Below are 22946 nucleotides of genomic sequence, written 5' to 3' on the forward strand. Positions count from 1 at the left end.
ATTTACTGCAGACAGGAGGTCATTTGGAGTCTACCTCATGAATCACAACCTTAGCCGAATCTTACTTCAGTCTTAAGTTCTTAACTAGACAAAGAACTAAATATCATCATTATGACATCATCAAAAACTGCTGATTTTGTTTGGTGATATCATTTATAATTGTCTTTTTTTAAAATCAAGTGCGGCTATGTGGTCTAGTGGTATGACACTCGCTTTCGGATTGGAAGGTCCTGGGTTCGAGCCTCGCTCGGCACATAGTTGAGTCCTTGGAGAAGGCTCTTTACTCACATTCTCTCACCATACTCAGTGAAAAATAAGTACCTGGCGTTTAACAGCGTTGTCTCATTGTAACATTGCCTAACAGGCATCATGTCCCGTCCTAAATGTTAAATGTTGCTGTTGGGCAGGAACCCCTTGTAAAGCGCTTTGAGCACATTTAGTGGATATTGCGCTATATAAAAGCTTAATTTCTTTTTTTTTGTTAATAGCATTTTCAAAAATAAGAATCAAAATGATTGTTTATGATTTCATTCATATAAAAAATTTGACTCGCATTTGACATGGGTATGTGTACATAGTTGTTCAAAACTGTATCTAAATCTAAATTTTCAGATCTTTAGGACAGCAACATTTTAAAAAACTTACTTTCTCATAGAAAGGTCTGTCTTCCTCTGGAAGACTATCCAGAAACTGTTGTTTGTTGAAGCGACGAAGCTCTATACGTAAATACGGCAAAACACATCTGTGGAATAAAACACCATGGGTGAAAGTTAGCGGGGATCAATATGCCTGAAAGACAGACCGGTGAAGCCAGTTTGCCTGAAAAAGATGCTCATTTAATTTTTTTGTGATCTGTGACTCATCGGTTGAGTGCCAGCCTTCCCAGAGTGAAAAGTGTATTTAATTCTATGATCTTAAAAGTGGTTTGTTTTTCTTGTTTTTTTTTCTAATAATAAACAGAAGAGGGAGAAAAAAAGAAAGAGAACAAGAAAAAGGAAAAGAGAAATGAGAGGAGAAGAAATACGGGAAAAGAGAGAGGAGAAAATAAGGAAAAGATAAAATAAATTTTTTAAAACTTGAGCTTTTATAGGGTCTAATTTCCGCTAAACATGCTCAAAGCGCTTTACAAGGGGTCCCTAGCCAACAGCAACAAGTAACATGTAGGACGTGATATGACGCCTGTTAGGCGACATTACATATTTTTCGGAAAGAGACAATGCTGTTAATGGCCAGGTACTCATTTTACACCTGAGTAGCCTACAGTGAGAGAATGTGAGTAAACAGCCTTTTCTAAGGACTCAACTATGCGCCAAGCGAGGCGAGTGAAGAGTGAAAATCTTTTTCTTTTTTTTTTTTTTTTTACAAAATCATCACGCGTCATTTACCTAAACAAGTTCACCATCATTTCCAGACAGGCAAAGGAAATTTCTGTGTTAAACTGGAGACACTTCTTGATCCTATACGTCCTCTCCTCTGTGATGTCAAAGCTGAAAGGTCTAAGGTCACAATGGAGGGGAAAAAGCAGATAAAAAGAAATATGAAATTAATTAAATAATGGACATAAAAAAATAATTCATTTTTAGATCATTAGATCTTTTTTGAAAAAAAATTATGCCCTTCCGCTACAACATCATAAGACATTGGCGCCTAGGCATTCCACGAAGGAATATAGATAATCCATCAAACAAAATGTCTGATGTCAACAGGAATCAACCATGTTGTCCAAGTGAGGAAAAAGATGAAAGTGCCTGAAGCGGGGCTCGAACCCAGGACATTCCACTCGGCCACTTCGGCCCCCATTAGATCTTTAAATTTTTTTAAAGAAATGGATCGGATATCAAACTCATCATGATGTATCACATTCATGAACAAAACTGTGAAAATAACAGATTCAAAAAAATAACAATCTCGTAACATTTTGGGATGACAAACTCTTCTTCCATCAATAATGAAGACATATAATAACTTAGCAACTGGTTCTAAACTATCGGAACAATGGCAGACGCCCTTATTAAATACTTCTCCGACAAGCATAAAAATGTATCCAGAGGAGTAAAACATAAATCCGATCATGTTTTGACTTTTATACATTCTGATCACATGACATGTAAAAAATATCTAGCTAGCATGAAGTATAAAAAGTACCAATTTCCTTTGTTTAGAACCAAGCTGTTCGTTGCTGGGTTGACATGACCTCAGACTATTGAATCCCAATTAACGAAAGACTGGAAAATTACCTCTGAACATCGGAGAGTTCCAACTGGAACTTAGCCCTCTGACAAATCTTCTTGAACAGCGAAGCGGGTTCTCTAGGCATGTCTGGAAGATGGGACAATGGATTGTTGCAGACAAAGAAATTCCAACTCTCTGCCGTGTGTCTCTTGAGGTGAGTGGGGGTGGGGGAGGCTGGCATGGACATGGATACCATCCCCTCATCGATATTGACGATGACTAAACTATCCACCTGGAGTCAAATAGATGGGGAAAATAAAATAGTTACTCATGTATTTATAATTTGTATATAAAAGCATTAATATTTAATTTTGAAACAATAGACGGGGAAAATAGTTACTCATGTGTTTATTTTTTAGCACCTGTGGAAGCTGGAAAATGACATCCTCCTTAATACAGAAACTAGAAGCCTTTCAGAACAAGTGTTTAAAAATAATTTTTAATTTATTTTGGCCTACAAAAATAAAACCAGTGGATCTATTAAAGAAAGCTGACTGCACTAGCATTGAAAGCCAAATAAAAAGAAGAAGATGGCGTTGGCTGGGTCATGTGGCCAGAATGGAAAAAGGGTCACTTCCCAAGACTGCCTTGTACTGGACAGCAGATGAGAAGAGAAAGCGGGGAAGACCCAAAGAAACTTGGTGAAGGACCATGGAGAAAGAATTAAAGGAAGCAGGCCTGTCCTGGAATACAGCCACCACAAAAGCAGCCGATCGCAAAAAATGGAGATGTCTGGTGGATGCCCTATGGAGGCCCGAAGAGGATTAAGTATATAATAAATAATAATAAAGTGTTCTTTTATAGCACTAAATGCCGAAGCCTCAAAGCGCTTTACAATATACTTATCAAACCATAAATACACTCGTACAGAGCCAAACAAACAGTCACACACACACAGTCGCACACACACAACAGTCGCACACACTAACTATGCAAGTTTTACAAAATGAAATTGACATTCAACAAAATGAAATCAAAAATTAAAATGTATAATTAACTTATCAATAAGAAAATGCCTAGGATAAAAAATAATAGAGTGAGCACCATTAGAAGCTGCTTGGCCATATATAATCTCTGTTTGCTTTTAGAAGCACTAGTAAAAAGCCCGCAATTTCACGGGGAAAGAACTATTTTCATTCGATACTGTACTCAACATCATTTAATGAGGGCAGATTGGTAAACAACGTTGTCTGTGTAATTTGGTATATCTTCGGTTGAATTTTCTGTGTAATAATATATTCCCTCAACTAACCCCAAGAAAAAATTAAACCTAGTACCTTTAATTAACCCCAATAGGAAAAACAAACATCCTAGCACTTTAATAATACTTATGACTAACCCTAATAGGAAAAAAAATCATCCGATCTCGAGCTAACCCTAATAGAAAAAATCATGACAAATTGAATAAATAAACGCCTGACAAAAGATCAAAGGTGAAAATACAAATTTAAAGAATACTGGGGATGTAGGTGCTTTCGGAATGTCTCCCCTTTACTTAACTTATGCAAAAACAAACTTCCTAGCACTTTTAATAAGACTTATGACTAACCTCTCGAGCTAACCCTAATAGAAAAAAAAACAACTCTCGGACTGCTTTGCACTACCTTTCAATATTTAACAAATCAAAATGGCGGCTGAAAATCAAAACAATGGTCAAATTAAGAAATTTTAAACTTTCACAAATCTATCAAGGTTTGTTCTAGAGTTTTTAAAATACTTCTAGATATAATGACAAATTGAATAAATAAATGCCTGACAAAATATCAACGGTGAAAATACAAATTTAAAGAATACTGGGGATGTAGGAGCTTTCGGAATGTCTCCCCTTTACTTAACTTATGGAAAAACAAACATCCTAGCACCTTTACTAAGAGTTATGACTAACCTTAATAGAAAAAGAAATATCCTCGATCTCGAGCTAACCCTAATAGTAAAAAAAAAGAATCAAAATGGCGACTGAAATACCTTCATGTGATCAAGTGAATAATATCACTATGAATGCCACAATTTGCTGAAAAATGCCAACACCCACACACACATGTATACACCACACACAACACACACACACAAACACAAACACACACACGCACACACACACACACACAAACATACACGCAATTAGAACATACATAAGAACACTGATCACCGCTTTATCAACAACACAACGGAAGTAATAATAATACTTGATGTCATAAATAGATGACGCAAATTGACAACTTTTTACAGTGTCAAAATTAGTTGATTTTGGGAGTCAAGTGTCGTCGTTGGTACATATTTTCTGATATCTGTTTGACTCAACGAACTTTCAAACTGACTTTAAATTATAAAAGGAAATCAAGTTATCTGTTTATCTATCTGTTAAAAATACATTTCTAATTTTCAAATCTTTCAGTAGAGTTGTGCGCCGTATCAATTTTTTTATTGACTCAAATAAGCACAATGTTCTCCACAATGCTATATTTTTTAAAGAAAGGATAATATGCCAAGCTGCTAAGATGCGATGCAGTATGTCAAGATAGTACTGTCTGCAAATTGGATTCTATGGATAGAATGAAGTTGACGTCACTCAGGTCTTTGTTATTGCTTTTTGCCATCCGCATTTAGGAGTAATTCTCACTAAACTGTATTAACCAGACTATAAACGTTTAAGGTTACACACAGTTTTGTGTGTTGGTCCGTTATACTTCTGGATGACATTGTTGTGAGCTTCTTAGCCAAGCGCATACTATCTATATACATAAAACTATTTTACATGTTTCTATTGGCTGTTATGTAATGAAACCAAACAATGAGATAACAAGAATAAAAAGAATACTTTTACTATTCTTGGAGTTACAGGCTTTACATATATCATCATTGCATTCATAACTCATATCTGCTAACCCTTCATATTCCAAAAGTGGAATCCAAACGTCCGAAAATAGGAATTTGAGAACAAAAAATAGGATAGATAATTCTGTATCAAATTTACCACCAACTTTGCCACGCTAACGGTTCATTCATACCGCAATCACCATTGAGTACAGAAGATACAAGTTATTTTGCATTTTATTTTATTTGTTTTCCACATTTATTTGTGAATTATTGTGCTGACGAAGGGTTTGTACCCGAAACGTCCATTGTCTGTATTGTTCCATACAAAGCCCCTCCATTTTCACTCTTTCGTTAGTATTTTCACGATCACCAGCTTCAGGCAGCCCCTACCGTTTTCTACTCATGTCTATCTATTATACAAACCTGTTGGACAACATTGAGGTGCTTGGAATGACACCCCATCATAAACGTGCCGGGCGCCTCAAGCAACTCCAGTGATGAGGCACTGAGAATAGGCACATACGTGAACCGCCAAGAAAAGGGAAGGATGTAGTACAGGAAACTCTGTATTAGAAAAAAACAAAATGGAAAATCTGTATTGAATCATTGAAAGTCTTACCAGACTGGGTTTGAGTTTAAAAAAACAAACAAAAACAACAAAACTTGAGCTTTTACAAAACAAAAATATCTACAAAATGTGACTTACTATTGGCAATACAACATTGAATCTTGGAAAAAAGTTCTTTACTCACATTCTGTCATTGTACTCAGGCATAAAATGAGTACCTAATTGTTAACAGCATTTTACAAGGGGTCCCAAGCCACCACCAGCTATACTTAACATGTCGAATGAGACATGAAGCCTGAGGCAATATTACAATTTTTCTTGACAGAGTCAACACTGTTGACATATAGGTACTCATTTTACACTTGAGTACAGTGACAGTGGCAACAAAGGCCAGTATCATCGTTCCCACTGACCTCCATAATAATGGTGAGGAGTGCGTAGTTGAAGCTGACAAAGACCAGACGCTCCTCACATAAAATGGCCGTGAAGATCTTGAGCAGGTCGTTGGTCTGGAAGCAAAGGAATGCCAGATGGAGGGGGATATCCAAAACAGGCTTCTCTGGCCACTCAGATGGAAACAAGGTCACGTAGAAATTGTACACACTCAATTCCTGAAGAATAAAAAAAAAAGGCATTAAAAATGTTGAAACACATTTCTGCATGATCAGATGTATTAATTTCATTTTATTTTTTCATTCAAGATTTTTTTTAAAATTACAATTTTTTTTTTCTTTATTCATCCAATAGGGGAAATTTGTCTCTGGGGTTTGTTTGTTTTTGTTTTTAAGGGTTTTACGGCACTTGCAACACATTTAGGTTATATCAGCGCCAGTAAAAAGGCAGAAGAAAATGGGATAGTAAAAAGTTCTAGAATTACAATTAAATCACCCAAGAAAAGGTAAGACATAAGGGAACTGGGAACAAATAGGGATCAGATGTAGATTCCAAGAGCATAACACCAATGTACTTACTTTGAGATCACCTATAAGTCTCATCCGGAAACAAGCACAAAATCCAACAAAGAGGAATACACTCAAATGCTTACATTATACATTAAAAATAACAAATATAATAATACATAACAGAGAGATGATTTACAAGGAAACAATTATCATCTCCCAAAACAACAACTATGCATTTGACTGTTTCCCTCCCAGCCAGGACTCCGGCCAGGACAAAACCCAGTAATCTCATTCCAAGACAAAGACAGAAAGCATGTTGGAAAACAGATATACGTGGGTAGAAGACACAGTATGTACCCCCCTGCCCACTATGGGAGTCTCTAGGGTTTATTCCCAGGGTGGACTGGAATAATCCAGGCACCAGTCGTAGTGCAGCACCGCGCAAACTGAGCTGGGGTGAAGTGTCTTTTCAAGGCCACACCGCGCAGCGGCAGGTGATTAAACTCTGCACTTTTCGGATACGAAGCAAAGACTGTACTGCTGAGCCACGCTGCCCCCAACCAACCTGTGACCAACCTTCACCTTCACCTTTTTCAATCCAGTATTATGTCAGGTGACTCTGATGCCTAAAATTGAATATAAAGACCAAATTACACAAGTCAAATGAATTGAAATGCTTTCGTGGAAGAGAGTAAATGCAATGCAGTTACCGAAGCTGGAAAATTGTGTATCATATAATCATTTTGTCTTTAAAATCCTGCTCTTTCTCTCTCTCTCTCTCTCTCTCTCTCTCTCTCTCTCTCTCTCTCTCTCTCTCTCTCTCTCTCTCTCTCTCTCTCTCTCTCCATCTAAATAATACCAGATTATTGAAATGGCTTACACAATTCAGACTAGAAGGACATGTGAGCACCTTTATGAAGACAAGCCCATCGAATTTCCGGAGAAAGTTTGGACAAATATATGAAAGCAATAATAAAAAAAAAAAGGTATAGAACTCTGTGCATCTGGCACCATTTAGGCGCACCAAATGGTACAATGTGATACACACATATTTAACACTCTGATTATTGATAGAAAATAATAATGCTGTGTCACAAAGTGTGTAAGGAGGGGGGGGGGGGGGGGGGGAAGTTATTAGGGTTGGTGCTCTTGAAATAAATAATATGGTAATAAATAAATAAATAAATAAATAAATTAATTAATTAATTAATTAATTAATTAATAAAAAAAATAAATAAATAAATAAATAAATAAATAAATAAATGAACATAAAAGGGAGAAAAAATGTATTATCCATGACCAAAAAAAACAAAACAAACGGCCATGACATAATCAATGACAAAGTTCTTACCACAATGACATTCCCAGCAGGTGGGACTGGAGCCATGGTCATTGAATAGGTGAAATCTTTGATGAATTGAAACATTTCCTCTTGATCTCTCTCTACGTGGCTGATCAGGCTGGAAAAAACAACAATAACAACTACAACAAGAAGATTTAGTGTAACACCCATTTTCATCAAAATAAACCTCAGAAGTGCCTGGTTCTATAATACACAAACAGCGGGACATACACAATATACTTAACACCACACTAGAAGAAGTGAACAAGGCGAAATATCTAGGAGTAACAATAACAAGCAAACTGAAATGGAAAGATTATGTTTCAAACATACTCAAAAAAGCAAACTCTACTTTAGGTTCCTCAGAAGAAACTTATACAACAGCAGGAGGCTATGTGGTCTAGTGGCATGACACTAGCTTTCGGATAGGAAGGCCCTGGGTTCAAACCTCGCTCGGCGCATAGTTGAGTCCTTGGAAAAGGCTCTTTACTCACATTCTCTCATCATACTCAGGTGTAAAATGAGTACTTGGCCGTTAACAGCGTTGTCTCTGTCAGGAAAATTGTAAAATCGCCTAACAGGCGTCATGTCTCATTCTGCATGTTACGTGTTGCTATTGGTCAGGGACCCCTTGTAAAGCGCTTTGAGCATGTTTAGTGGATTTTGCACTATATAAAAGCTCAAGGGGAAAATAATAGTGGTACAAAGCCTTTGTTAGACCTACACCAGAATACAGCAGCTCTGTCTGTGACCCTCACCACAAATGGGTTATCCAAGAAATCGCAGATATCCATGAAATCCAACATATACTAAACAGAGCTGGGAAATTTATAAATCAAAACAAGAAAGATCTCTCCCCAAATGCACATTCCTCCCAACAAATCCAAGAATCAGTAACACGGTATAGTCATCTGGAACAACTACAAAAGACGTCTAACTTCTACATCATAGCACAAGACCGAAGGGCTAGAGCTCAGGTGGTTACTGGTTCGGATAAGTAATTAAGTCCCCCCCCCACCCACCTCTAACCACCCTCCCCCCGAATGGAGACTTACCAGGATAGACACTCCTTCATGGCGTAGTAGTACGGGTACTTTGACACGAGAACACAACATTGTGGCATGAAGCATTGAATAGAGTGGTTATGGTTACCCTCAGGGCTGGATGGTTGATTGTTCGGATCCCAAACTCTGTAACTCAGCTGTCCATTGTCGTGCTGGGTATTAGGAATAAAAATAGAAATTAGTTCAACACATGTTTTGTTTATATTTAATAATAATAATAATAATAATAATAATAATAATAATAATAATAATAATAATAATAATAATAATAATAATAATAATAATAATAATAATAATAATAAAATAAATATTAATAATAGAAATAATTATATTAATAATAAAATAATAATAATAATAATAAAATAATAATAATAATAATAATAATAAATAATAATAATAATAATAATAATAATAATAAAAATAATAATAATAATAATAATAATAATAATAATATAATAATAATAATAATAATAATAATAATAATAATAATAATAATAATAATAATAATAATAATAATAATAATAATAATAATAATAATAGTAATAATTATATTAATAATACTAATACTAATAATAATTATGATAATAATAATAATATAATAATAATAATAATAATAATAATAATAATAATAATAATAATAATAATAATAATAATAATAATAATAATAATAACTAATAATAATAATAATAATAATAATAATAATAATAATAATAATAATAATAATAATAATAATAATAATAATAATAAATGGCAATTATATAGCGCTTTAACCCGTTGTCACAGGCTCTAAGCACTTTACAGTGATATAAAACAAAACATATTACAGTAAGACAAGTTTGATGGAAAAGTGATACGAATTCAATTTAACAACAACAAAGTATGACAATAGTATTGCAACATTATAATGTAAAAAGAGAAAACTTTAAGCAAAATTTGAAAGTTGTCAACGAATCCGAGCATCTCACGTGTGATGGGAGAGAGTTCCAAAAATGGGGGGGGCCGAAAATTGAAAAGATTGTTCACCTATTTTACGCAATGGCTTAGGTTTGACAAGGATTGATTGACCTCAAGTTTCTATTCTATTCTATATTTAAAGGAAATGGCAGCTTATGCTACGAATCTCTAGCAAGCAACTTTCACTATCATAGAAAATTTGGTTTCATATAAATGTAATAAACGTGATTAAACAAGACTTTATTTTGAAGTGCACTGACTGCTCTTTGACAAGATTTAATGTGTTCAATTTTTAAATTTTTTTTAGCATCATATTGGTTACATTAATAAATGTGCTTTTAATTAGCTGAATAAATACGGCAAAAAAATATTTTTAAAATGAGCTTTTATACAGAACAATATCCACTAAATATGCTCAAAGCGCTTTACAAGGGGTCCATGGCCAACAGCACCAATTTACATTTAGGACAGGACATGACACCTGTTAGGCGATGTTACAATTATTTTCGGACAGAGACAGGTACTCATTTCACACCTGAGTACGGTGAGAGAATGCGAGTAAAGTCTTTTCCAAGGACTCAACTATGCGCCGAGCGAAGCTCGAACCCAGGACCTTCTGATCCGAAAGCGAGTGTCATACCACTAGACCACATAGCCTCACGCCTAAAAGGAATACATGACTTTTAAAGCACAAACTTGAACATAAACCTGAACATAACCTGTGCCATATTTTCATGAAGTAAATAAAGCTTGAATTAAATGAACCCAAAAAGAATACATAAATTGGACAAAGAATACATAAATTGGACATTATCAAATGACAACCATGAAATTCTACAATTCGCTTTCAGATCGGAAGGTCCTGGATTCGAGCCTCGCTTGGCGCATAGTTGAATCCTTGGAAAAGGCTCTTTACTCACATTCTCCCATCGTACTCAGGTGTAAAATGAGAACCCGGTCATTAACAGTGTTGTCTCAGTCCGAAAAAATTGTAATATTGCCTAACAGGCGTCATGTCCCGTCCTTCAAGTTAAATGTTGCTGTTGGCCATGGACCCCTTGTAAAGCTATAATAGCTTAACTTTAAAAAACAATTTTTTTGTAAACTATGGCACATTCAACATAAGTGCTTGTTCTGCCCACAAGCCAATTTTTCTTACTTTCCGACTATCTGGGACTGAGGAAGATAGAACCATTTCCTATGATAGCTAACAAGAGTGCCTAACTTTTCTACTTATTAATTTTTTAAAGCACCAAGCTTTATGCAGTTTAGCTCTCTCCTTACCGGCCATTTTTCCAGATTTTCCCCAAAACTTCACACCCAACCTATACAAAAATAGATTTATTTCATTCAAACACGAAAGCTGTTAGTTTTTGCTATACATATTTTTTTTTTTTTTTTTCTTTTGCTAAACGAGATCCTCAACGCAGTGTTAATATACTTTAACTATAGCAACCACTTTTGTTCAAATATTATTATGATATACATATATATGATATAAGAATGACAAAAATGTTGACTGCATCGTAACATATGTGACGATTTTCCTATGGGTGGTAAGGAGGGGGTCAATAATCCACTCCATTCTGCATATGTGAACCTTCGGCTCAAAACGGTATTAAGTCGGGTTAGTTAAGATGTTGAAAATTGAATTTATAGCCAGAAATATAAGACTTGTGTTGAGTTTGTATGTTTTATTGAGGAGAATGGATACCATATTTTAGGGTGCGAATGCCAACAATTTATATTTTTGACCAGTTTAACATTAAATTAGGCTTTTAAGCATCTGGTTCGTTCTGACATAACACCGTTTTGAGACGATGGGTCACATATGTGCTTAGTTGCCGAGCAAACGCTTCTTTTTGTCTACATTTCAAGACCCTTGTATACTTGCGGACAAGACATGCCAAATACTTCTCTACCCTCTGTCTAGATTTTAAATAATGTACTAATGTGTCATAGTTAAAAAAAAAGCTTTTATATAGAGCAATATCCACTTGAAAGCGTTGCACAAGGGCTCTCTGGCCAACAGCAACATTTGACTAGGACAGGACATGACGCCTGTTAGGAGATATTACAATTATTTTTTCAGACAGAGACGACACTGTTAATGGCCAGGTGCTCATTTTACACCTGAGTATGGTGAGAGAATGTGCGTAAAGAGCCTTCTCCAAGAACTTGACTATGCGCAGAGCAAGGCTCGAACCCAGGACCTTCTGATCCGAAAGCGAGTGTCATACCACTAGACCACATAGCCATTTTTGACATTGGCTGAAGAAGGGTTTTGGGCCTGAAACATTCCATGTTTGTTGTATAGTTTTTTTTTTTTTAGAAGCTGTTTTATTCATTTTTTGTAAACTACCTTTTCTATGAGATATTGTCTGTAGAAGGTGAGGCAAGCCGTGTAGGTTTTCTTCCCAGACACGTCGGTAAGGACCAGGAAATGGATACTACTGTCCTGTTTTTCTTGGAATACACGGGCTGAGTCTGTGAATAATTTTAGATGGATCTTGAATAAAAAGGGAACGGATATAGAGGAGATAAACAAATAGTCATTTAATGCAATATAGGATAAGGACCATGGAGCTTGAATTAAACCTCAGTTTCGGAAGCAGTCAAAGGCTTTATTCATGAATTCAAAGTATTTACTGACAGACTTAACGATATACCAGTTGTCCTATCTCAAGACTAGTAAGCCATTGTCATTACAATTATTTCGGAGAGAGATAATGCTGTTAATTGCCAGTTACTCATTTTACACCTGAGTACGATGAGAGAATGTGAGTAAAGAGCATTCTCCAAGGACTCAACTATGCACCGACGATGCTCAACCCAGGACCTTCCGATCCGAAAGTAAGTGTCACACCACTAGACCACATAGCCGCAACATTCATCAATTTCTGGAAATCAATAGATAGTGTGTCCTTGGCTAAGAAGCTCACAACATTGCAACCCGAAAGTATAACAGACCAAAACTCTTGAGTGTAAACATGAACGTTTATGGTCAGGTCAATACGGTTTAGTGAGAATTACTCATAAACGCGGATGGCAAAAAAACAATAACAAAGACCAGAGTGACATCAACTTCGAACTATCTATAGTACTGTACTGACCAGGAAAACAGAAGGTTGTGATGGCCTCGATAAGCGTTTATAGTCAGGTTAATATGGTTTAGTGAGAATTACTCATAAACGCGGATGGCAAAAAAAATAATAACAAAGACCAGAGTGACATTTGTTTTGTTTGTTTTTTGTTGCTTTAGGTCTCTTCCAACACAATTGAGGTTATATGAGAGACCGCTGAAACAAAAAAACAAGCAATCTAACAAAAATAGTACAAATGTAAATCAAAATCATAACCTAAAGATATCATAAGCTAAATTATAAATAACCAAGAACAAACAGGCAGAAGATTTACAGGAAAAAAAATATCCCCTGTCAAAAATACAATCAGAAACCAAAGAAGCAGGATAGGCAAGTAAAGAGAAGAAGAAACGACATCACTATCGGATCGTACACCCATGCGAACATCATAGGTATATGATTCAAGGGTGATGCTCCCATCCAACCACCCGCCCAGAGTGACATCAACTTCGAACTATCTATAGTACTGTACTGACCAGGAAAACAGAAGGTTGTGATGGCCTCAATGGCGTCTTTAGACAAAGGCAAATCATCGGCTGTCTTGGCCGGGTTTTTGGATTCGTTGAGCCTCTTTTTGATGACGGCAGCGCTGACGGTCACGGATCTCTGGGAATACGCCTGGCGATGCTTACGACGGATGTTATGGAGTGAATACTTTTCTCTCTCTAAAGACATAGACCTAGATTTGAGAAATATACAACAAAAAAAAATATTTAAAAAAAAATTGAGCTTTTATATAGCGCAAAATCCACTAAACATGCTCAAAGCGGTTTACAAGGGGTCCCTGGACAACACCAGTACACATGTAGGACGTGACAAGACGCCTGTTAGGTGATATTTACAATTTTTTCAGACAGCAACAACACTGTAAACGGCCAGGTACTCAATTTACACCTGAATCCAGTAAGAGAATGTGAGTAAAGAGCCTTTTTCCAAGGACTCAACTATGTGCCAAGCGAGGCTCAAACCCAGGACCTTCCGATCCGAAAGCGAGTGTCATACCACTAGACCACATAGCTGCACAAAAATGAAAAGAAAAAATCAAATCAGCACTTTTGGATTATAAGATGACAATGCCAGGATTTCCTAAAAGGTGATGGTGATGGTGAAATTGCAGAACAATGGAAGTCAGAAAAAACCATTTAACTCTCTCCTTACTCAACATTTTCTGGATTTTCCAGAGAGGCCATGTCCTACCAATATAAAAATTTATTATTTAAACTCCGACTCAACAATTAATAAATACATGCTATACCTACATCATTTTGTTCATCAGAACGCGTTCATTTATCTCTGACAAATTAGTTTCATACAATTTTGTACAGAATAATTTTTTTTGATAATCGTAACAAACGTTACGATTTTCCTGTAATTGGTAAAGAGAGGGTTAAACACACTTTCACCGTTTGCACTAATAAAAACTGTATCTAACTGAGATACATAATTCACAAAATCAAATAACTGGGTGTCCTATGATGCATGTCAGGTAAGTATAAAATATAAACTAAAAACGACGACATCATTTTCACATTTCCATAGGTTGCAACTTTCTCTATGAATGGCATTTATATAGTGCTTTACCCCGTTGTCACAGGCTCTAAGCACTTTACAGTGATATAAAACAAAACATATTACAGTAAGACAAGTGTTGAAGGACAAGTTTTTTTTTATTCATGTGGTGGCCTAGCGATTGTCAGAAAACTTTATTTTATCATAGGATTCCAAACATTTGGCAGAAATTATCATGTTCAGAGGGAAAAACTATCATTCCGTGATGACTATTTCATTGGCTATTCTATTCACGTTTGGCACCTTTTTATAGTCACAGCGTCTAGCAGCTTAGTATTCAAATTTAACCTATCCAAAAGGTAACAATTGATACTGTTTCTTTAACTCATGCTCCTATCGCCTTAAGTTTATGATTTTATTTTTAAATACAGAAAGCAATTAATTGATATGTAGAAAATACTTTATCACTCTTGAAGGAGGAAGAAGAAGAAGAGGAAGGCAAAGGAAAGTTTGGATGGACAAGGAATGAAGATGGAAGAACCTTGTGCGGCTATGTGGTCTAGTGGTATGACACTCGCTTTCGGATCGGAAGGTCCTGGGTTCGAGCCTCGCGCTCGGCGCATAGTTGAGTCCTTGGAAAAGGCTCTTTACTCACATTCTCTCACCGTACTCAGGTGTAAAATGAGTACCTGGCCGATAACAGCGTTGTCTTTGTCCGAAAAATTGTAATATCGCCTAACAGGCGTCATGTTCCGTCCTACATATTAAATGTTGCTGTTGACCAGGGACCCCTTGTAAAGCGCTTTGAGCACATTTCAGTGGATATTGCGCTATATAAAGCTCAATTTTTTAATTTTAACCTCTTGGAGAAATCCAACAATAGAGAAGAATGGCGGAAAGTGGTGAGAGCTGCATCCCGTGTATCCCCCCAACGATCATCAGCTCATGGGATGAATGAATGAATGAATGAATAAAATACATGACTTTCTTTGCCTTGATTACACCAATCCTTACCTTTGCCTTTGAAAGCTGTCTGTGTTGGACAAATTACTTTCTGCAGGGGGATAGTTTGGGTCCTCCACAAGGTTAGGTTGGAAGATGAGAGCCTTCGAAGAAGAAATGGCTGCCAGAACTTGAGCGTCGTAGCTTTGATCAAAAATGGAACTCAAGGAGTCCACTCCGTCATCACTCTGATGGATAGTTTTGGGGCCGCAATTTAAAAGGTAAAATGGAGGAAGAGGGAGGAGGAGGAGGGGGGGGGGGGGGCGGAAGAGAAAAAAAAGAGAGAGAGAGATAGAGAGAGAGAGAGAAAGAAAGAGAGAGAGAGAGAGAGAGAGAGAGAGAGAGAGAGAGAGACAGAGAGAGAGAGAGCAAAAATGAAGGGGGAGGGGGGGGGGGGGGGTACAAAAGACTCCATTAGTTAGTAAATCATTCGACTGAATTAAATGATAAAATATTAGACATCAGCAACAAATAAGAAGAAGAATCAAACTCCGACCGAAAAAATTCCATACAGAAAAAATGGCCTGCAAGCTTGATCTGAAATCAATGAAGTTCATTGTTTTAAAAAAATGTTCAATACTAATTTGTTTTCCCAGAAAGAAATAGGTATTTAGTTCTCTACAGACCTGATGGAATGTGGAAAGGAACCGGTAATCTTAACTCATTATGTCAATGACATGGAACATTGCCCATCTAGGGGGCAGTGTGGCTCAGCGGTACAGTCTTTGCTTCGTACCTAAAAGGTACAGAGTTCGATCACCCACCACTGCGCTGTGTGTCCTTGAGCAAGTCACCTAGCCCTAGTTCAATTTGGCTGCGCTGGGCTATTCCAGTCTTCCCTTGGAATAGACCATAGAGACAAATTTCCTGAGTAGTAAAGGGAATTTTATATATTTTATTTATTTATTTTAAAAGGGTCATCTGCTACGTCTTAGACTTACTGTTTTGTATATCATGGTAATTCAACTCTTTGTGTAAATGTGAGCAGTTTCTAATGGTCCTAAGACCACTATATTATGATGATCGACCCAATCCACAAATTCCTTACCGCACTCGTGCACTGTCACAAACAGCACACCGTTCAACTAGATGCTCTTCAGTTTCGGGTTCTTTCCCAAATCAGGTACATGTTGGACAACTGGTAAGTTACCACTGATGAAGCGATTTTGTCATTAGGCAGGTTCTCGACCGAAGCTGATTGTAAGTGTGATAGAGCTGATTTTACACAAAAAATTTTTAAACAGTGCAGCTTCTACTTCACACACTTCACATGTGTGTTTAGATCACATGACTATTCCCGCCAACTGATGGGATTCGGGTTAGTTTCTGTTGGTCACAAGTGTAGGGGAGGGGTTGGGCTTTAACATAAGCTAAAATAAATGATTTTACTGAACATGAAGCTTGCACAGCTAGAATTTGAACACCATCGATATACAAGATAGAATAACAATAATAATAATAACATTAGCGACAACAACAAAAACAGCAGCAGCAGCAGCAACAACAACAACAGCAGCAGCAACAACAATAAGAACAACAACAACAACAACAACAACAACAACAACAATTATTTTTACTATTATTATTATAATTATTATTATTATTATTATTATTATTATTATTATTATTATTATTGTTATTATTATTATTTACACATTACAAGATTCACGTAACGATACAATATCGACTTACGTCATTGTCTTGGTGACCTGGGGTGAGTCCAGTATTCTCGTCCAGCCCAACAATCAGCATCAGCTCCACAAATCGGTTGTGCAGATTGATTGTATTTGTCTCCCTTGGGGAGTCCTGTGCATTTGTCCTGTCAGACATATTGACTAACTCTCACTTCAAGCTGTGCGGATGGAAAATAGGAATGCAAATTGAAAAAGGATACAGTATCATACAGTAAAGCAAAAGGGGGATATATATTATAATATATAGGGAGATGTCAACACTAAATGTTCTCTAAAGCGCTTTAAAAAGGGCCCAAAGTTAACTCACTCAACCCTAACACTGACCATATCCCGGGTTACTTTTATCCAAAACCTATTTATTACAATTTTCTGAAACAAATTAAAGGTGTAGTATCAAAGCTAATAATTTTTTAAAAAGTTTTTGCATGTTAATGGTAATTGAATAATACTATCTATATACATGCTCATTTTTAACACATCTTTTTCCTCAAATTTTGAAAAGTAGCAAAAATCTCTAGGATTGAGTGAGTTAAGCAAACTAAAAATGTAGGACAAAGCAATATGGTTCCAATTACGGAGCTAACATACCCTTATTTTTTTTTTTTAATTTTGGGCAGAGCAAAGACAATTTTGTTACCAACTAGGTACTTATTTCACACCCAAAGTTTTATTTTAAGCAAACTTAAAATGTAAGACAAAGCAATATGGCTCTAACTACGGAGCTAACATTCCCTCCTTTTTTTCTTTTTCCCGGTAGAGCAGAGACAAATTTGTTACCAACTAGGTACTCATTTCACACCTGAGTATAGTGAGAAAATGTGGGTCATGAGCATGTTCCATGCATTCAACTTTGTACTGTCCACAGCAAGACTCGAACCATGGATTTGTGAGTTCAGAAGGTGAATGTCTTACCACAAAACCATATAAATCTTGACATGAGTAAAACGATTTTTTAAAAAATCACAGCAACAACAATGCTTGACGTAGGTCATCCAGTAAATTAGTAATCACAAATAGTGCTTTGATGTCAAGCTTACCAGTCAAAGATTTTTTAAAAATTGATTTGATAAACTACACGTTTTGATCTGTTTTTCATAGGAGGGGGGGGGGGTCAAAGTATAACTAGGTATCAATAATAAAAATTCGTGTAAAAATTCTCATTCAGTTGCTAGCCCTGATGCTACTTCTGACACTGATTAAAAATATTTAAAAATAAAACATATTTGCTGGACAACTTACATGTTTTTTCTTTAATTGATTATGGCATTAATACAGGTAAAGGTATCAAAAACTTTTTCATGCCCTCTTCTTAGAACAAAACAATAACAACATAGTGAAATCGAAAGTCGACGTTGACATTAGCTGAGTCAAATAATTAAGATAAATCAGTATCACAACAGTCATAAAATATCCTTGATCCTTAGCTTAAACTTAACCTGTACGAAAACATCGACAAAAAAAATAATACTGTAAACATTAGTCTAGATCTATAGATAGACTGTCTCTATTTAATAGACCGTCACGGCACGGCCAACGCAATTATTTTCACATTTACCAAAGTCCAAAGAAGGAAGAAGCCCCATAAAACAATATAAAGACTTGAGTGGTCCTTCAAATCTTTAGTTATGATTCATCAGAATAGTGGACCATAGTTCTGCGATTGTTTTGTCAGCCTTGTGTATCTAAGATAGTGTAGGAAAGTCAAAAACTTGCAGAGCCTGGGACTCGGTCTTCCCAAGGAAAATGTCAGAAGTTACATACTACTTTAGCACAATTGCATGCAGACTCACGAGTGTGAATTTCTATTAACTCGATAGGATGGTCTATTGTACTGATTAAAATCACGATACAAACCGTTCATAATCAGGCAGCCAAGCGTAACTAATCGACATGATCACGAGATTCACAGCAGACGCTTTAAATTATCCACTGTCCATCTTTTGTTGTTTCTTTTGCGATTGCTTGAATAGCCTCCCCTGTTCTCAATATCAACAATAAACGTGAATTTATTGTTTCGACTAAAACCACAGATTAACTACATAACTAAAACAGCATACCTAATAATTTACATCGACATTTAACAAAGAAGCGCTTCTATGTAGGTAGAAGATGTTATTTTCACTTTACCCTGGTGTCGCCGTCTTTGGACCACGGTCATTTAATTCATTATTTCCTGAAATCCAAGAATTTCATTGAGGTTTTTTTTCCACCAAGCGAGATAACTCATTGAATACTATAGATTATATTGTTGTCTCGGTTATTTCCCTGCCAATTTACTCTCAATGTTTTTTTGTTTTTTTTTTTGTTTTTAATGAAACTTTTGCAGCCTACTTTTTCCTTTCTTTCTTTCTTTCTTTCTTTTTTTCTTTTTCTTTTTTTTTTTTGATGTGGTTGTTAGGTACGGTCATTATTAAGAATGGAAATACTCAGAGATGAAAAGTTTAATACAATATAAAAGCCCATAAAAAGCCAAGTTCGTACCAACACCATCGAGCACTTACACTGTCTGTTCACCAAGACCAACACTCACGATATCAGTCATAGCCAAAATCAATGTACCCAGTCCCAATTCAGCCGAATGGGGGTAATCTATCTAAAGAGTCTTTTTCAAGGACAAAGTGCAAAACTGAAACACGTAGGTTCTGTGATCAATGTCGCTCATTCATTCAGTGACCAATCATAACACAGCTTCAATTGTGTCACCAGACTGCACACCACGCAGCTGTGCAACACGCATGTGAAATATTATGACAATAGGATTCAATAGTCGTACCGTCACTTCCTTCCTAATGACGTATGGTAACTTAGTAACACTGGCTCTAAACTATCGGAACAATGGCGGACGCCGTATGAAATATTTCTCCGGCGAGCTTAAAAGCGTATCCAGAGGGGAAAAAACCCATCAATTTGATCATGTTTTGACTTTTACACATTCTGATCACAAGGCATATGAAAAGGGAATGAAAAGTTCTAGCCAGCATGAAGAATAAAAAGTAAAGATTTTCTTTGTTTAGAACCAAGATGGCCGCCGTTGCCGGGCGCGTGACATCAGACTACTGAATCCAATTCAGAGAAGTGGCTATAGATAGTATGCGCTTGGCTAAGCAGCTAACAACATTGCCACCTGGAAGTATAACGGACCAACACACAAAACTTTGTGTAACCATGATCGTTTATAGTCTGCTTAATACAGTTTAGTGAGAATTAATCATGAACGCGGATAGCAAAAAAAACAATAACATAATAATTCCTGCGTGACATCAACTTCGAACTATCTCTATTGGTTTATTTGGTGCCTGGCATCGCATCCATCTTTTAAAAATGGATTACAGCGTTTAAAATAAAACAAAACTGAGAAATGGTATAGATAGAATGCGCTTGGCCAAGGAGTTCACAACATTGCCATCCGGAAGTATAACGGACCAACACACAAACTCTGTGTAACCATGAACTTTTATAGTCTGGTTAATACAGTTTAGTGAGAACAACTCACAAACGCGGATAGCAAAAACAATAACAAAGGCCTGAGTGACGTCATCAGCATACTATCTATATGGCGGTATGCTTCTTACTTATTTGAGTAAGTCTTTTCTTTATTTATTTAGTTTTTCTTTCTTTCTTTTGTATTTACAAATATAGTATGTTTTAAGTCATTTTTTAATTTCTTCTGATTCTGGCACCACCATACACTGTAAGCACGCCACGCCACTGAGTTTAGAAAGTGAAATATAAAAATGTGTAGACTGTTGTTGGAAGATAAATACAATGGAATTGAAAATCCATTCTTAAAAAAATATAGAGTATCCTTGTGGAGAACATTGCGCCATTTGAGTCAATAAAAAAAAATATACGGCGCACAACTCTACTGAAAGATTTGAAAATTAGAAATGTATTTTTTACAGATAGATAAACAGATAATTTGATTTCCTTTTATAATTTAAAGTCAGCTTGAAAGTTCGTTGAGTCAAACCGATATCATGAAATATGTACCGACGACACTAACACTCTCAAAATCTACCCATTTCGTCACTGTAAAAAGTTGTCAGTTTGGCGTTTTTACGCAAATCGTCGCATTTGAAATAAAAAAAAAATAATAATGCTGAAAACTTATATAGCGCTATAACTCCGAGACACCAGACTCTAAGCGCTTAAATTACAAATTACTTTGGCTGAAACAGAATCATTTACACACACAAGCACATACACACACACACACACACACAACACACACAACACAAACCAAACCTATCTTGCTTCTCATATTATCCATTAAAATCGAAACAGATCTGTTTTAAGCGAACGTTTAGAAATAGACAAAGATTCTTTTTCACGAATGCTCTGCGGTAAGGCGTTCCAAATAGAGGGTCCGAAATGAGAAAAGGATCTCATCCCAGCGTTTTTCCGAATTTGAGGGACAACTAGTTTTGTGGAATCACTGGCCGAACGTAAGGGGCAGGGTTTTGAATATCTTTCAATTAGATCCGAAAGGTAGGAAGGGGCAGTACCTTCAATAATAATAATAATAATAATATAATAATAATAATAAATAATAATTAATAATAATAATAATAATAATAATAGATGAATATGATAATAATAATAATAATAATAATAATAATAATAATAATAATAATAATAATAATAATAATAATAATAATAATAATAATAATAATTAATAATAATAATAATAATAATAATAATAATAATAATAATAATAATAATAATAATAATAATAATAATAATATAATAATAATAATAATGATAATAATAATAATAATAATAATAATAATAATAATAATAATAATATAATAATAATAATAATGATGATATAATAATAATAATAATAATAATATATAATAATAATAATAATAATAATAATAATAATAATGATAATAATAAAAATAATGATAATAATAATAATAATGATAATAATAATGATAATAATAAAAATAATAATAATAATAATAGTAATAAAAATAATAATAATAATAATAATAATAATAATAATAATAATAATAATAATAATAAACACTGTAGAATTATTTTTCTCTGTTTCATACTGTGCGTGTGAGTTGTACTCTTGAGTGAATGTTGTCACGTTACTATTACTGTTAAGAACAAGATATGAAGTGAGTAGAAAAGTGCCAGAAGACAATAGAGAATAAAAATTATTCGCGGCGGTGGTGGGGTTCGAACCTGCGACCTTATTGGTACGACAACTCCGCCTGGCAGGTGAGAGCGTGGCTCTACCGTGTGAGCTATCCACGAACACAAAATATTCGTTTCAAACCCAAGTCATTTCTAGATCCCTCTCTCACCCACTTCTTGAGATCGCCGATTCGTTCGCACACCACCATCGCGAAGTAATTTTTGACCAGCAGTTAAGCTTAATAGCCAATATTCTCAACACAAACATATAACAAAGAAACGATTGAGACATTGAGTATGCTCCGGTGTATGGGGTGAATTGTTAATTCAGAAAAGTGAGTGGAGCAGGCACTTATGTTGGTAACAACAAGATATGAAGTGAGTAGAAAAGTGCCAGAAGACAATAGAGAATAAAAATTATTCGCGGCGGTGGTGGGGTCGCAGGTTCGAACCCCACCACCGCCGCGAATAATTTTTATTCTCTATTGTCTTCTGGCACTTTTCTACTCACTTCATATCTTGTTGTTACCAACATAAGTGCCTGCTCCACTCACTTTTCTGAATTAACAATTCA

The 22946-nt window shown here is 35.6% G+C and overlaps 1 protein-coding gene across 4 annotated transcripts in view; it reads right to left on the reverse strand.

The window, feature by feature from the left end:
• Positions 1-19208, reverse strand: part of LOC144957382 (DENN domain-containing protein 3-like) — a 43211-nt gene extending 24003 nt beyond the window's left edge. Inside the window, exons 1-12 of one of the 4 annotated variants that reach the window (XM_078888628.1) lie at positions 19079-19208; positions 17223-17382; positions 15543-15718; positions 13496-13698; positions 12239-12363; positions 8914-9074; positions 7868-7976; positions 6028-6225; positions 5470-5610; positions 2238-2464; positions 1386-1496; positions 646-742 (exon numbers count right to left, since the gene is read on the reverse strand). In XM_078888628.1, coding sequence (XP_078744754.1) covers positions 646-742; positions 1386-1496; positions 2238-2464; positions 5470-5610; positions 6028-6225; positions 7868-7976; positions 8914-9074; positions 12239-12363; positions 13496-13698; positions 15543-15718; positions 17223-17360 — 1686 coding nt within the window. In that variant the 5' untranslated portion in view covers positions 17361-17382; positions 19079-19208. Of the gene's footprint in view, positions 1-645; positions 743-1385; positions 1497-2237; positions 2465-5469; positions 5611-6027; positions 6226-7867; positions 7977-8913; positions 9075-12238; positions 12364-13495; positions 13699-15542; positions 15719-17222; positions 17383-18463; positions 18973-19014 lie in introns of those variants that run through there. The other 3 variants (XM_078888631.1, XM_078888630.1, XM_078888629.1) reach the window with 3 other exon arrangements.
• Between the last annotated feature and the right edge of the window lie 3738 nt (positions 19209-22946).

The sequence above is a fragment of the Berghia stephanieae genome, chromosome 11 (genome assembly GCF_034508935.2).
Source record: "Berghia stephanieae isolate SIO BIC M18660-M18661 chromosome 11, UCSD_Bste_1.3, whole genome shotgun sequence".
Lineage (NCBI taxonomy): Eukaryota > Metazoa > Mollusca > Gastropoda > Nudibranchia > Aeolidiidae > Berghia > Berghia stephanieae.